Source organism: Acipenser ruthenus, chromosome 7, assembly GCF_902713425.1.
Source record: "Acipenser ruthenus chromosome 7, fAciRut3.2 maternal haplotype, whole genome shotgun sequence".
NCBI classification, from domain to species: Eukaryota; Metazoa; Chordata; class Actinopteri; order Acipenseriformes; family Acipenseridae; genus Acipenser; species Acipenser ruthenus.
The window spans coordinates 37,507,172-37,519,783 of NC_081195.1; the positions used below are offsets into that span (position 1 = coordinate 37,507,172).

Below are 12,612 nucleotides of genomic sequence, written 5' to 3' on the forward strand. Positions count from 1 at the left end.
ACTGTGTTCCCCCTCACTCAACTACAGTAAAATAAATACGACTCAAAGGCTTATGATTCTCGTAGAGAAATGTTTCAAACCAGGTTCCTGCAGAACTGTTATAGCTGCTGTTCTGTTTGTGCCCACTAGAGGGAGTCCTGACTCTTCGGGCGAAGCCACCCACTCAGGAACAGTTTGTCGACTGTTTCCAGAAGTTCAAGCATGCCTTCAACATGCTGGTATGTCTGCAAAGTGACACTGCATGTTCAATGTGTGTCTATGACTCCTATGGGCATTTTTTAATTCGGGTGTTAAGAATCTTACAATTGAGAATAGAATCTTTGCATTTCCATATTGACATTTGAAATTAGCCTCCAGTAGAATTGATTCAGTTGTTAAATTACGTACGTGGTCTATTAAATATATATGTTACAAAAATGACCATAAACAAAAATATTATTATAATCTATTTTATATCATAACATATATTAGTTTTTCCCAAAGCTTTTTGATATTTAGCCAAATGACCATTTCACTAATTGACGTCCATAATTTTGTTGACTAAACACATTTTGTTAATCCAGGCAGTCTAGGGGGGGGGGGGGGGGGGGACTAAAATGGCTATCAACTTTAGTAAACTACAGAAGTGAGTTTGTCGTGTTCCGGCATTCATTTGCCCTCTCAGTAACACGACTTCTCTCCTGCAGGGTAAATTACAGTCCTACATTCAGAACCCGAGTGCCCCCGAACTGATCCACTTCCTGTTCACACCGCTCAACATGGTGAGTACCAGCACAGCCCTGAGGCCTTGCACACTGGCAGTATTCAAGTGCCCAGTCCTGCTGGACCAGTCCTGACGTGTTCACTTCCTTCTCTCAGGTGATCCAGACCACCGGGGGGGTAGAACTGGCCAGCAGCGTCCTCAGCCCCTTGCTAACGAGAGACTCTGTTGACTTCCTGCACTCCTGTCTCACTCCGGGGGAAAGGCAGCTGTGGGTGTCTCTCGGCGATGCCTGGACCAAACCAAGGTGAAAACACTGGACTCCACTTCGCTCTAGAGCAGTGCTGTTCATTTCACGACAATGCATGGAATTTCTACATGCTTCCGGTTTCATTTCAATAGAGCTTCAGGCTCGCCTTCAGTTTTACACAAATCCAAGGGAATGACTCCTGAGCCCTGTGTAGTCTTTGGTCGATTCAAGTACAGTCAAAATGCAAAGAAAGTCATGTTGTTTTTAAACATACCTCATGTTTCAGGGATGGAAATAAGCCTCCTATTGCACAGCAGTTTCACCCATTCCAGGTTTTACTACGAGCTTGAATAGCCACAGTGTATAGGAAACAAGCTCAGGTGTAAAACCAGGAATGCATCAAACTGCTGTGCAATGGTTTTATTTCTGTCCCTGTGTTTTAATGAGCACAAACATACTGAAGTCGTGTCTTCAGTACAGTTAGGCTAAACCTCTTTCTTTTTTTCATAATGTCTTTGCTACTAATCCAGTCAACTAAACTTATTTTATGTTGCAGTCTGTTAGAAATATATTCAGTGTGTATATGTTTGTGGCTCTTTTAAGAACTCCCTGGTTTATCTGTAGGACTATTTTAATAAAACAGTTTGGGCAGCTGTGCTTACCATTCACTTATTTACCGGTACACATAACATGAGAATCTCTGAGAGAGTCGCAGGGACGTTTCATAACGGCTGTCTTTTAACCAGAGACATGCTCTAGTACTTATTGCAGGGGTCAAGTGTATGTGTTTAAAAAGTGAGCTGCTACTGCTGCTGCATATTTAATGGAAATGCAAAGGATCTCTCGGAGACATGAAACCCAGGTTACAATGCGCCACCTTGTCCTGACTGCTGCATCCAACTTTCTCTCCCTGGTGCAGGAGCGACTGGCCCAAGGACCACTACATCCCCACCTATGTGCCTCGCTTCCGCAAAGGCTGGGAGCCACCACTGCTGAACTCCTTGGGGAGCACGCAGGAGCAGGACCACCACCAGCTAGCAGAGTCTGTGAGCCAGGCTGCTGAGCACCGCAGAGAGGAGCGTCCCAGGCTGTCGCTCGAGGTGTGGGGTGGTGTCTATACCAGCTTTACTCTGTGCGGGGGCGGAGTCTATACCAGCTTGTGTGTGTGCAACCAGATTTTTTACAAGAAGCTATTGTGAGGATACGATGCGAGATAGGCTTTCTGTCCATACATACTGCTGCTGTAGATTATATTTGAGTGTCTTTAAATATCAAAGTGGTGTGGGTTATACATTTAAAATCTGTTTCAATACTGATACATGCGAATACCTCCTTGTTCACTACAATAATATCTTTCTTTTCCTTTTCTTCTAGCAACCCAGTGTCCAGGACTTCCCTCCAGCCGATGGGTATGCATTCAGTAACACAGCTTTCAAACGAGGGCCTCCCCTGGACCAGGAGTCAGCCGTGGCTGCCTTTAAGCAGGCGGTCAGCCGGCATGTAGATAGGTAACAGTATGGACCCCACAGTGTGTCCCAGGCCCTGGAGAGCTGCCACTGTCTCACTGTCAGGGAGGGGAGGTGTGCGGGCTCCTGATCTGTCTCACTGTCAGGGAGGGGAGGTGTGCGGGCTCCTGATCTGTCTCACTGTCAGGGAGGGGAGGTGTGCGGGCTCCTGATCTGTCTCACTGTCAGGGAGGGGAGGTGTGCGGGCTCCTGATCTGTCTCACTGTCAGGGAGGGGAGATGTGCGGGCTCCTGATCTGTCTCACTGTCAGGGAGGGGAGGTGTGCGGGCTCCTGATCTGTCTCGCTGTCAGGGAGGGGAGATGTGCAGGCTCCTGATCTGTCTCGCTGTCAGGGAGGGGAGGTGTGCGGGCTCCTGATCTGTCTCACTGTCAGGGAGGGGAGGTGTGCGGGCTCCTGATCTGTCTCGCTGTCAGGGAGGGGATGTGTGCGGGCTCCTGATCTGTCTCACTGTCAGGGAGGGGAGGTGTGCGGGCTCCTGATCTGTCTCACTGTCAGGGAGGGGAGGTGTGCGGGCTCCTGATCTGTCTCGCTGTCAGGGAGGGGAGGTGTGCGGGCTCCTGATCTGTCTCGCTGTCAGGGAGGGGAGGTGTGCGGGCTCATGATCTGTCTCGCTGTCAGGGAGGGGAGGTGTGCGGGCTCATGATCTGTCTCGCTGTCAGGGAGGGGAGGTGTGCGGGCTCCTGATCTGTCTCACTGTCAGGGAGGGGAGGTGTGCGGGCTCCTGATCTGTCTCGCTGTCAGGGAGGGGAGGTGTGCGGGCTCCTGATCTGTCTCACTGTCAGGGAGGGGAGGTGTGCGGGCTCCTGATCTGTCTCACTGTCAGGGAGGAGAGGTGTGCGGGCTCCTGATCTCTTTCGCTGTCAGCCGCTAAAGCAAATCACTCTGCTTCCATTCAGACCTTTACATAATAAAAAGTGTACTGTCCCCATTCCAAAGAAAACAGGAATGCTGGTCCGATTTTAACTTCAGTTTGTTTTTCAGAGTTTCTTTTTTATATATATACAGTCAATCCAATCTCCTCTCTTCACGGAAGCTATCCCCTGCCCCTGTGTGAGCGCCCAGCCTAGATGGGCAACCTCAAACCATGCTTGCATGACTCTCGCAGTCGTGCCTTTCCTTTTGTATTTTTAAAGTGATGCCTCTCAGTCTCTGGTGCTGAATAGCAGCTGCATTGTAATACAACAAGCACAGCTTCTCTAGGTTTGCTCGTAGGAAATATTCACAGGATCTCTATCTCTTCTGACTAGTCTGTGGTTTCGGATAATCCATCATTTAGCTGTCAAAACGTATTGTTACAAGTAAATGTTGACACTTTTGTACACTGCAGTTATACCTCCTTTCAAAACTATGTATAAGTTGAAAACAGCTGTAACTGTACTCCATATCCAGAACTTCATTATTCATCAAACTAAACAACTAAATTAAAGTGTCTGACCAAGCATTGTTCTTCAGTCTCTTGAAAAAAGACCTCTTTGTTGAAACACAGTTCACATAAAAGCAGAGAAGGAAGTTAAACTTTCCCACTGTACAGTATTGGTGTGTCTATTATTCTCACCTAAACAATAAACTCCCCCCCCTCACCACTGGGACAGGTAACCGATACTCCCTTTCCTTTGCGCTTGCTTTTATTGTCCTCCTTTGGAAAGTTGCAACAGTAAACCTGTTTTATAGATCCTCATTCCATTCCGGGCCAGTCCTTAAAGAAAACACAGAAAAGCTGTCCTTTGTCTCCCTGTCCCAGGGGACACCCCTGCAATGAGGTGGACTTGTGCATTCTTTATGTGACAAGCAGGACACTTTGGAAATGGGACAGTACCATACACCTTTAGCTGCGAAATGTGTAGACTTGGATTGTGACACTGCTATCCTCGGCATGCCTTTCTTACAATTTTGTGAAGAGCTATTCATTCATATTTTTCTGCTTCTGAATGTTCTCCTCTCGCTCTCCTTCCTTGGGTGTTTATTTTGTGGTGGTTTTCTCAACCTCGTATTTCCTGGTATTAAGGCAAAGACAGCTCTCCATGGCTGTGTCACTGTGACTAGCTTAGAAGCCACTGGACCGGCCTGTCTGTATGTGTTGGGCCAATCAAAGCCGTCCAGGTCATGATGTGGTGACATGCCCTCCATGTGTTATTTTCTCTCATGTCAGGCATGGCCATGTTTGTGTCTTTAGTGCATTGAAGCAGTTCAATCACACTAGCACACCCGGAGAGGGAGAGGTATATTAACCAGAATGTTGAAGTATCTTGTGACCTCGAAACAACCCAATTGTAATGTTGAGATCCTGATCTGATTATCTTGACAATGATTTGTGCAGTTCATTGCCTTCCCTGTTGGTCAAAGCTGACTGCTACATGTTGCAATCTGCATTGATTTTGGTGAAAGAACACACCAGTAGGGATGCAAATAAGACTGATGTTGCACAGCAGTTTCACCCATTCCAGGTTTTACTACGAGCTTGATTAGCCTCTGGGTATAGGTAACAAGCTCGGGTGTATCTTATTAAACTCATAGTAAAACCAGGAGTGGATCAAACTGCTATGCAACAGGAGCCCTATTCCCATCCCTGACAAGTAATGTTACAGAAAAAGTAAAAACTAACTTTGGCAAATTGGAGTCCTCACGCTCTAGTATAATTGTATTTATTTACAAGCCAATTAAAATGCTGCAATTTTAACACTACAGTAAAAGTATTTAGGTAATAGTAATAGTTTGGTAATAAGAAACATCATTATTATAATATATATTTTTTGTTTTACTTGCTTACTTCAGTTGGGTGTTCAATTAGTTTAAAGATAGAATAAAAAAATAAAAGTTTTTCTAGAATTAGAATTGTGAGCCACCTGTTTGTGTCCTATCAGTACTGAGGCTAGTAGTCAAGCAGTCAACGCCTACATCATCCAGCAGTGCATTGTACTGAAAACCCCAAAATGCAGAGTGCTAAAGTTGAAGCAGGTCGTGCTAAAAGCTGACATGAAAAAGCCTTTGTATCGTGCGGCCCCTGTGTCGGGTAGCTCTTGTTTCATGTGGCCCTGCGTCTGTCTTTGTTAATCTCTGGTGCAATTGTTACAGAAATTACGAGGCCCACGGGAAACCTCAACCAAACAACTTTGCCAAATCCAAGTATGACTTTGTAGCGAGAAACGGCACCGAACTCTCTGTGGTGAAGGACGAAATCTTGGAGGTAAGGACGGTGGTTCTGAATCATTGTATTGGGTTGTTTCTTATTTTACTCATCTTGAATGCAGAGTAATTAGCTGATATTTGGCGTAAACTGATGCTACACCTCCTTCAGTATGTTTGTTTCTAGAAGGAGGAAAGGAATGCATATATGCCTTCATGCATGATTGATGAATGACTTTCTGCAGAAGATTTATCAGTAAATGTATCAAGGAGCAGTATAAACACCCATGAGGTTAGAATTGTGCAGGGATGGCACAATTCAGTTTCTGCTCGTTGGCAGTTTCTGCTCTTTTTTTCTGCTCGTTTTTTTTTTTTTTAAACATTTCAACTGGTTCTCTACAGGGATGGAAATAGGACTCCTATTGCATAGCAGTTTCACCCATTCCAGGTTTTACTACAAGCTTGATTAGCCCTAGTGCAGGTAACAAGCTCAGGGTATGTCTTATTAAACTCCTAGTAAAACCAGGAATGGGGTTCAAACTGCTCTGGAATGGCAGTCTTATTCCCATCTCTTTGGTGGATCCACTGTCCTTGATTATGGGTTTGAAGTTGAAAGGACAAGGCTATGAAGAGGGGAGAGTGTTTCGCTACCTAGAGAAGTGCGGTTATGCATGAATTTGCAACATTTTAACTAAAATATGCAACTTGCACATTAATTGAAGTTAGAGAGCACTTGCCAAACTCAAAATAGCGTGGTATTATGCAATGCATTCTGGGTATTGTAGTCCTACAGTAGGAGGCTGTGTGATCCAGTGGTTAAAGAAAAGGGCTTGTAACCAGGAGGTCCCCAGTTCAAATCCCAGCTCACTCACTTTCAAAACAGCACCACATGCACTTTAGATCATATTTCTGGCTATAAGAAATGCCACGATGCAAGTCTTTGGAATATAAGTGGCAGTACTGGGTACCGGAAAGCTGCAGCCCGTTTCAAGCCCTGTCTTTGAGTCCATGCCTCTCGTTTTGTATCTCCAGGTGCTTGATGACAGGAAGCAGTGGTGGAAGGTTAAAAACGCGAGCGGTGCTTCTGGGTACGTGCCAAACAACATCCTGGAAATTACCAGAGCAAACCAGGAGCTGGGGGTCGGGAGAGCGGATCCCCTGTACAGCCACACTATCCAGGTGAGTCCTGGAGAGGAGCTCTGCTCCCTGCGCTCGGGAGAGCTGAGCAAGGCCTTCGTCAGCCCCGGGGCCGTGCTGCGTCTGCTGGCGATGTAGTGCTGCTTTGCTTTTTTTATACTTGATAATTGAGAGTACCAGGAGAGGACAGGCTTACCAGTGGGTTATAAGAGCAGAAAAAAAATTTGAGAAGGAGAAAAGGCTGTTTGGCCCATCAAGACTCGTCCCTTGTTAACACACCATTCTCCCTACTGGTGAAACTAATTTAAAAGCACAGAATCTAGTCTTTTTTTTAATGTTCCCAGTGTTCCCCAGTTTCAGATCCTACTACTTCACCTGGTCGGCTGTTCCATGCATTTCTAACTCTCTGTATAAAAAGTGCTTCCTCCCTTCTGTAAACTTACTTTCACTCAGCTTGCATTCATGCCCTCTTCTTGTTCTCTATGTGCTGAATTTTGAAGTATCTGTTGTCTCCCAGTTGATACTTCCTCTAGTTTATACTTATAATGACGAGTGCTTTGGGTTTTCCTTGTTTTTAAAAAAATAAAAGGTCAGTAAAGTTGAACTTTAGCTCTTCTGCTGTTCTGTCAATGGACTGTTTGAGGTTTGTTTCTCCAGACTGTGCTGGGCTGTTTTATCACAGCATCCCAATGGAAGGGGCTCGCTTGTTTCACTTCTCATGTACAGCTGTGGCCAAAAGTTCTGCATCACCTAGAATTTTAGGAATGAAACATTAATTAAAAAAAAAAAAACTATATGAACATAATTTAAATCTTTTATTTAACATCATGTAGTCAAATAAACTACAAAATCATATTGCCAAAGTCTACCGGAAGCCATAATAGTAGTACAGTATTTCATGTTAGATTTCGAAATGTCACATTTTTCAATTTGTGTCAGTTTTTCCTTTAATGCATGGAAAACTACAAAGCAATATGTAATTCAATATGTTAACGCGACATTAGTTAATTCTACAGGGTGATAAAAAACTTTTGCCCATAGCTGTAATCTGGGGTATGTAGATGTTTTCAGATGTATTGCTGCAGTGCAGGAGAAAATGGACTACTGTCACCTGAACACTTCCTGTGCTGCTGATAAAGATGTGTGACCTACAGCACAGGAAATGGAGAGAAAAAGGCAGAGGATATAAGCTTTTCAGCACAGTAAAGGGGACCACTGATAACACTGATGACACTGTTACTAATTGTATATCAAAGCCTTGTTTTAAAAGACTTAAATATTTTTATTTCTTCACTGCTGAGTATTCTTAGCAACCAGCATTATACCGTTTATTATTATTATTATTATTATTATTATTATTATTTATTTATTTATTTATTTATTTACAGTATTGCTGTTTCTATTTTAAATGTCATTCGTACAGTGTTTCCTTTTCTTTTTACGTGTTTGTTGCATTTCCCCTCTCCCTTTCTTTCCTTTTTGTTTGTCGTATACGAAAAGCTCCTGATGCCAAAGAAGGAGTTTGAGTTGTTCAAGGTAGGGCTGGGTGTGTCCCAGGCTCAGTGCGTTTAGTCTCATTCCCAGTTAATTCCCTCCCCAATCTGCCTTCATCTGATTGGACCCCATTAGGCACCATGGACACGAGCGTCCAATCAAACCGCTGGGATTGGACTCCTAACGTCTGGCCTGTTAGCGAATGATACTTAGGTTTACTGTAGAAACTTAGATACTTTTACATCTCCATTTTTTTGAATGTCATATTTTTACATGGTTACGATCCTAATCCTAATATGTGCGTTTTTTGTATCTAGTACAGTTTCTGCTCTTTTTTTTTTTTTTTTAAACATTTCAACTGGTTCTCTACAGGGATGGAAATAGGACTCCTGTTGCGTAGCAGTTTCACCCATTCCTGATTTTACTATGAGCTTGATTAACCACAGTGTGTAGGTAACAAGCTCAGGTGTGTCTGATTTTATACTCGTAGTAAAACCAAGGATGGATCAAACTGCTATGCAGTGGGACCTATTTCCAGCCTTGCTCTGTACAAAATAAGTTTCAGAAGGGAAAAGTAACACGTCCGTTTTCAAACCATCTTAAATTCTGCTTTAAAGCAGACCCTGAGGTGTAAAAAATAATTAGAATCTTATCATAAAAATATGGAGATCAGGTAGTCTTTCAGGCCAGATGTTGCTAAGTGCCCTCCTCGCGCTATCCAGGTGTGCCTGTGTGTTTTGGAGTGTGCTGGATTGAGGATTGGATGTATAGAAATGCAATGCTTTAAGGGAGCATTTCTGCGTTCAGCTTCGTTTGCAGTGAAGCTAGTGTTACTGTAGCTGCTTTGATGGTTGTTTGTTGGTTTTGTTTGTTTTTTTTACCTGCTGTTTTTTAAGCATGTGTTTGAAGATGCCCTTTGGAATATCCGTTTTCATGTGTAATATTTTCTTAATGCACAGCAAACTCAATTCTTGTCACCAGCTTGCTTTGAAACCCAGTTCGCTATTAACCCCGGAGCATCATCCCTGAATACGCTAGGAAAGTCAACAAGTTATTTCCGTAGCAACAGACTTGACAAACACAGAAAAACAAAACATGGATGGCATCATCAAATAGCATTTACGCTAATGCTTTTTGTTCAAACCGAAAGCAATAAATATGATTAAATTGCTGTCAATTAATCATCACGCAGTGAACTTTCTTAAAGAAATGCCAGCATCGATACACAGGACATGTTCTGAGCGTAGAATTCCAAATGCCAGCTGTCTGTGGGGAAAGAAATAATTGGAAAGGGGGGGGGGGGTCACTTATGTTTGAAATGGTTGATATAATAGACAGACCAGCCCCCCCCCCCCCCCCCCCCTTTTCAGTTGTGCAATATAAATTCCCGAGCTGTAGCATCTCAAGCTTCAGTAAAAAGGGGCAGTATATAAGAAGGCACGCTGAACCTTGGGAAAGCTGAGGAATCTGCAAGTCTGCAAGGGCTGTACGTCCCACTTTCCCAGAGTATTGAAGACAGAATGCTGCGTGTGCACAGACCCTTGGACTCACTCCTCCTGTTGAACATGGATCAATAACAGGCTATGAGCAGATCTGTATCTAGGACATGTGAATAAAAATATTAAGACATTCGTGGTTTTATTTTATCAACGCTTCTGCTTCTGAGTCAATGTATAGTAAAGATTTTTCTGTTGTTGTGAAATTCTGAATGCAGTAATACAAGTATTTCTGTTTTTTATTGCAATGTTTTCATGTTTTATAATTTAATGTTTTGATTTTTTCCTGCAAGCAATTACTTGGAGAGTTGTCAGAGGTAACTACGTTAATGAATTGCCAGACACATGCTGCACAGTAAATCAGATGGTGTATCTTGTGAAATGAATTCACAACAACGGCATTGCTCATTAAAACACTTTTTGGTAACACTTTAAAATAATGGCTGCAAATTCAGAATGAATTCTGGCTGAATACCAAGGGAGTTCTGAAGTCATTCATTTTGAATTCAGCCCTGCTAATTAATCACGTTTAAAAACGTTTAGATTCCCATTTCCTCTCCATTCACTAATTCATACCCTCTTAGTCGCCTGCCAGGGTTTTCGTTTTTCCATGAATGCAGGTCTTATACATGTGATCAGAATCATGTGTTACAAGGGGCATGGAATGAATTTGGGTGATTAAATCCACATGGATTAACAGAGGGCTGCATTCAGAATGAATGACTTCAGAACTCCGAGGAAGGGCAGAAGATATTCAGGTGGTATCTATAGCAGTTCTGCTTTCTAGCTTTGATTATTAAATATAGTTTGATTTTTATGAAACTGTTGTTGGCATCATTAACCACAGTCTATAAACTTTTATAAAACCGGGACGTATCCAAAGTGTTTACTCCAGTCTTTAATTATCTCCTATATTTTTTTAAGAGAGACTATTAGTTACCAAATGAGAAACAAACCACTAGAGGCTGCTTGGGATACTTTGTGTTATATTACCTGGCTGCTTGGGATACTTTGTGTTGTATTACCTGGCTGCTTGGGATACTTTGTGTTATATTACCTGGCTGCTTGGTTATGGCTTTGTCAAATTAACAGGCATCTAAAAAATAGGAGTGAATTAAAGACTGGTGTAAATACTGAAAATAATATTCCCCAGTCTTTCAATACTCCTGATGAAATGAAACTTGTTGAACACATGTATTATAGATCTGTATTAACCAGGGTCCTGTATCTCATTTGTCAACAGAAACAGAAAACAGACTATGTCCCGAAACAGCTGAACCCCATCCCCCCAGCCCCCTCCCCTCCGCCGGTCCCAGCACCGTTCCCCATCCCTCCCCTGGTGCCCGGGACCTTCGCTGGGGGGTGGCGCCCCCCCTCCACCTCCCCCGCCAATGTGAGCCGACAGGACAGTAGCAACTCAAGCGACAGCGGGAGTGTGGTGCTGAGAGACAGCCAGCGGGACAGGCAGCTCCCATCCAACCGTGAGTCCACCACGCACACACACACACATGAGCTGACAGAACAGTAGCAACTCAAGCGACAGCGGGAGTGTGGTGCTGAGAGACAGCCAGCGGGACAGGCAGCTCCCATCCAACCGTGAGTCCACCACGCACGCACACACACACACACATGAGCTGACAGAACAGTAGCAACTCAAGCGACAGCGGGAGCGTGGTGCTGAGAGACAGCCAGCGGGACAGGCAGCTCCTAGCCAACCGTGAGTCCACACGAGCGCGCGCACACACACACACACACAAGCTGACAGAACAGCCTCAGTGCTGCACGAACCGAGTATTCAATTTAAAGAAACCGTGAAGAAACACCTGCTTGCGTTTGTGATGATTGCTGCTCTAAACCCAAGCAGCTGTTTCTTCACTTCTTTCACTCTGAATGGTAAATCAGCCCGATCGACAGCAATGCCCCTACCTGATTTCTGTCGAGGGCTCAGTCCGAATAGTCGCATAATGGGGTTGTGTAGCTGCTGGCCTCTCAGAAGACAGAGGCGGGTGTATGTACGTGCGTCATGCTTGAGAGTTCTGCACATATCTAGAGCAGCGGCTCTCAAATTAGGTCAGGACACCCTACATAATGGCTGCTGTGCATTGCAGCAGGTCCTTTATAAGAAGCAGTTGCATTTTGAAACTTTATATAGGATAATAACATCACTTTTTATATAGCGCCTTTCATGACCAAGGCCATCCCAGAACTCTACAAATATTAGTTTTATTAATTTAATTTACAAGCGAAACAAGTCTTGAGACGTGATTTGAAATCTTTCAGCATCAGGATCCCTAATAAACTGCAGTGAGGTGTTTCAGAGCCCAGGAACAATGCCGGTAAAAGCCCTGTTGCCTTGGAAACGCCTCCCAGTCCTAGACTCACAGAGCAAACCAGGATTCAATGATGGAGACTGGGAAGACTGGTGGGGTACCAGTAGTTCAAAATCAAAAAAGGGATGAATAAGGAGGCCCTTGCTAGTAAGAATACAGAAGGATGTTTTTCCCCTTTTATTATTCATATATTTCTTGTTTGTTAAATAAAAAAAATAAAAATAAAAAAAAACATTTGTTCAAATATTTCAACAGGAGTGTATCACCAGACAAACATGTTTACTGACTTCTGACTTTTAAAAATAAGATTCGGAGTATGGAAACAGACCAGATAATCCTGTACCATTTTTAGTATGGTACAGCTTGCGATTGCGACAAATCACTACCTTGACTAGTTCGGGAGAGCAATAGAGACGCTCTGCTGTAGTAGTAAACTTCGCTAGCTGAAACATTTGTCAGCTGACCTGAGCTTTACCTTCGAATCCAGGGATGGAAATAAGACTCCTATTGCACTGCAGTTTCACCCATTCCATGTGTTAATTAATAACAGCTTGA

At 43.6% G+C, this 12,612-nt stretch overlaps 1 protein-coding gene across 11 annotated transcripts in view; it reads left to right on the forward strand.

The window, feature by feature from the left end:
- Window positions 1-12,612, forward strand: part of LOC117415482 (epidermal growth factor receptor kinase substrate 8-like) — a 91,024-nt gene that overhangs the window by 70,580 nt on the left and 7,832 nt on the right. For 9 of the 11 annotated variants that reach the window (XM_059026885.1, XM_059026882.1, XM_059026876.1 and 6 more), the window contains 10 exons: window positions 130-218; window positions 687-761; window positions 859-1,007; window positions 1,870-2,050; window positions 2,325-2,359; window positions 5,550-5,661; window positions 6,633-6,779; window positions 8,238-8,273; window positions 10,021-10,044; window positions 10,971-11,208. In XM_059026885.1, the coding sequence (XP_058882868.1) occupies window positions 130-218; window positions 687-761; window positions 859-1,007; window positions 1,870-2,050; window positions 2,325-2,359; window positions 5,550-5,661; window positions 6,633-6,779; window positions 8,238-8,273; window positions 10,021-10,044; window positions 10,971-11,208 (1,086 nt within the window). The remainder of the gene's footprint in view (window positions 1-129; window positions 219-686; window positions 762-858; window positions 1,008-1,869; window positions 2,051-2,324; window positions 2,360-5,549; window positions 5,662-6,632; window positions 6,780-8,237; window positions 8,274-10,020; window positions 10,045-10,970; window positions 11,209-12,612) is intronic. The other 2 variants (XM_059026881.1, XM_059026883.1) reach the window with 2 other exon arrangements.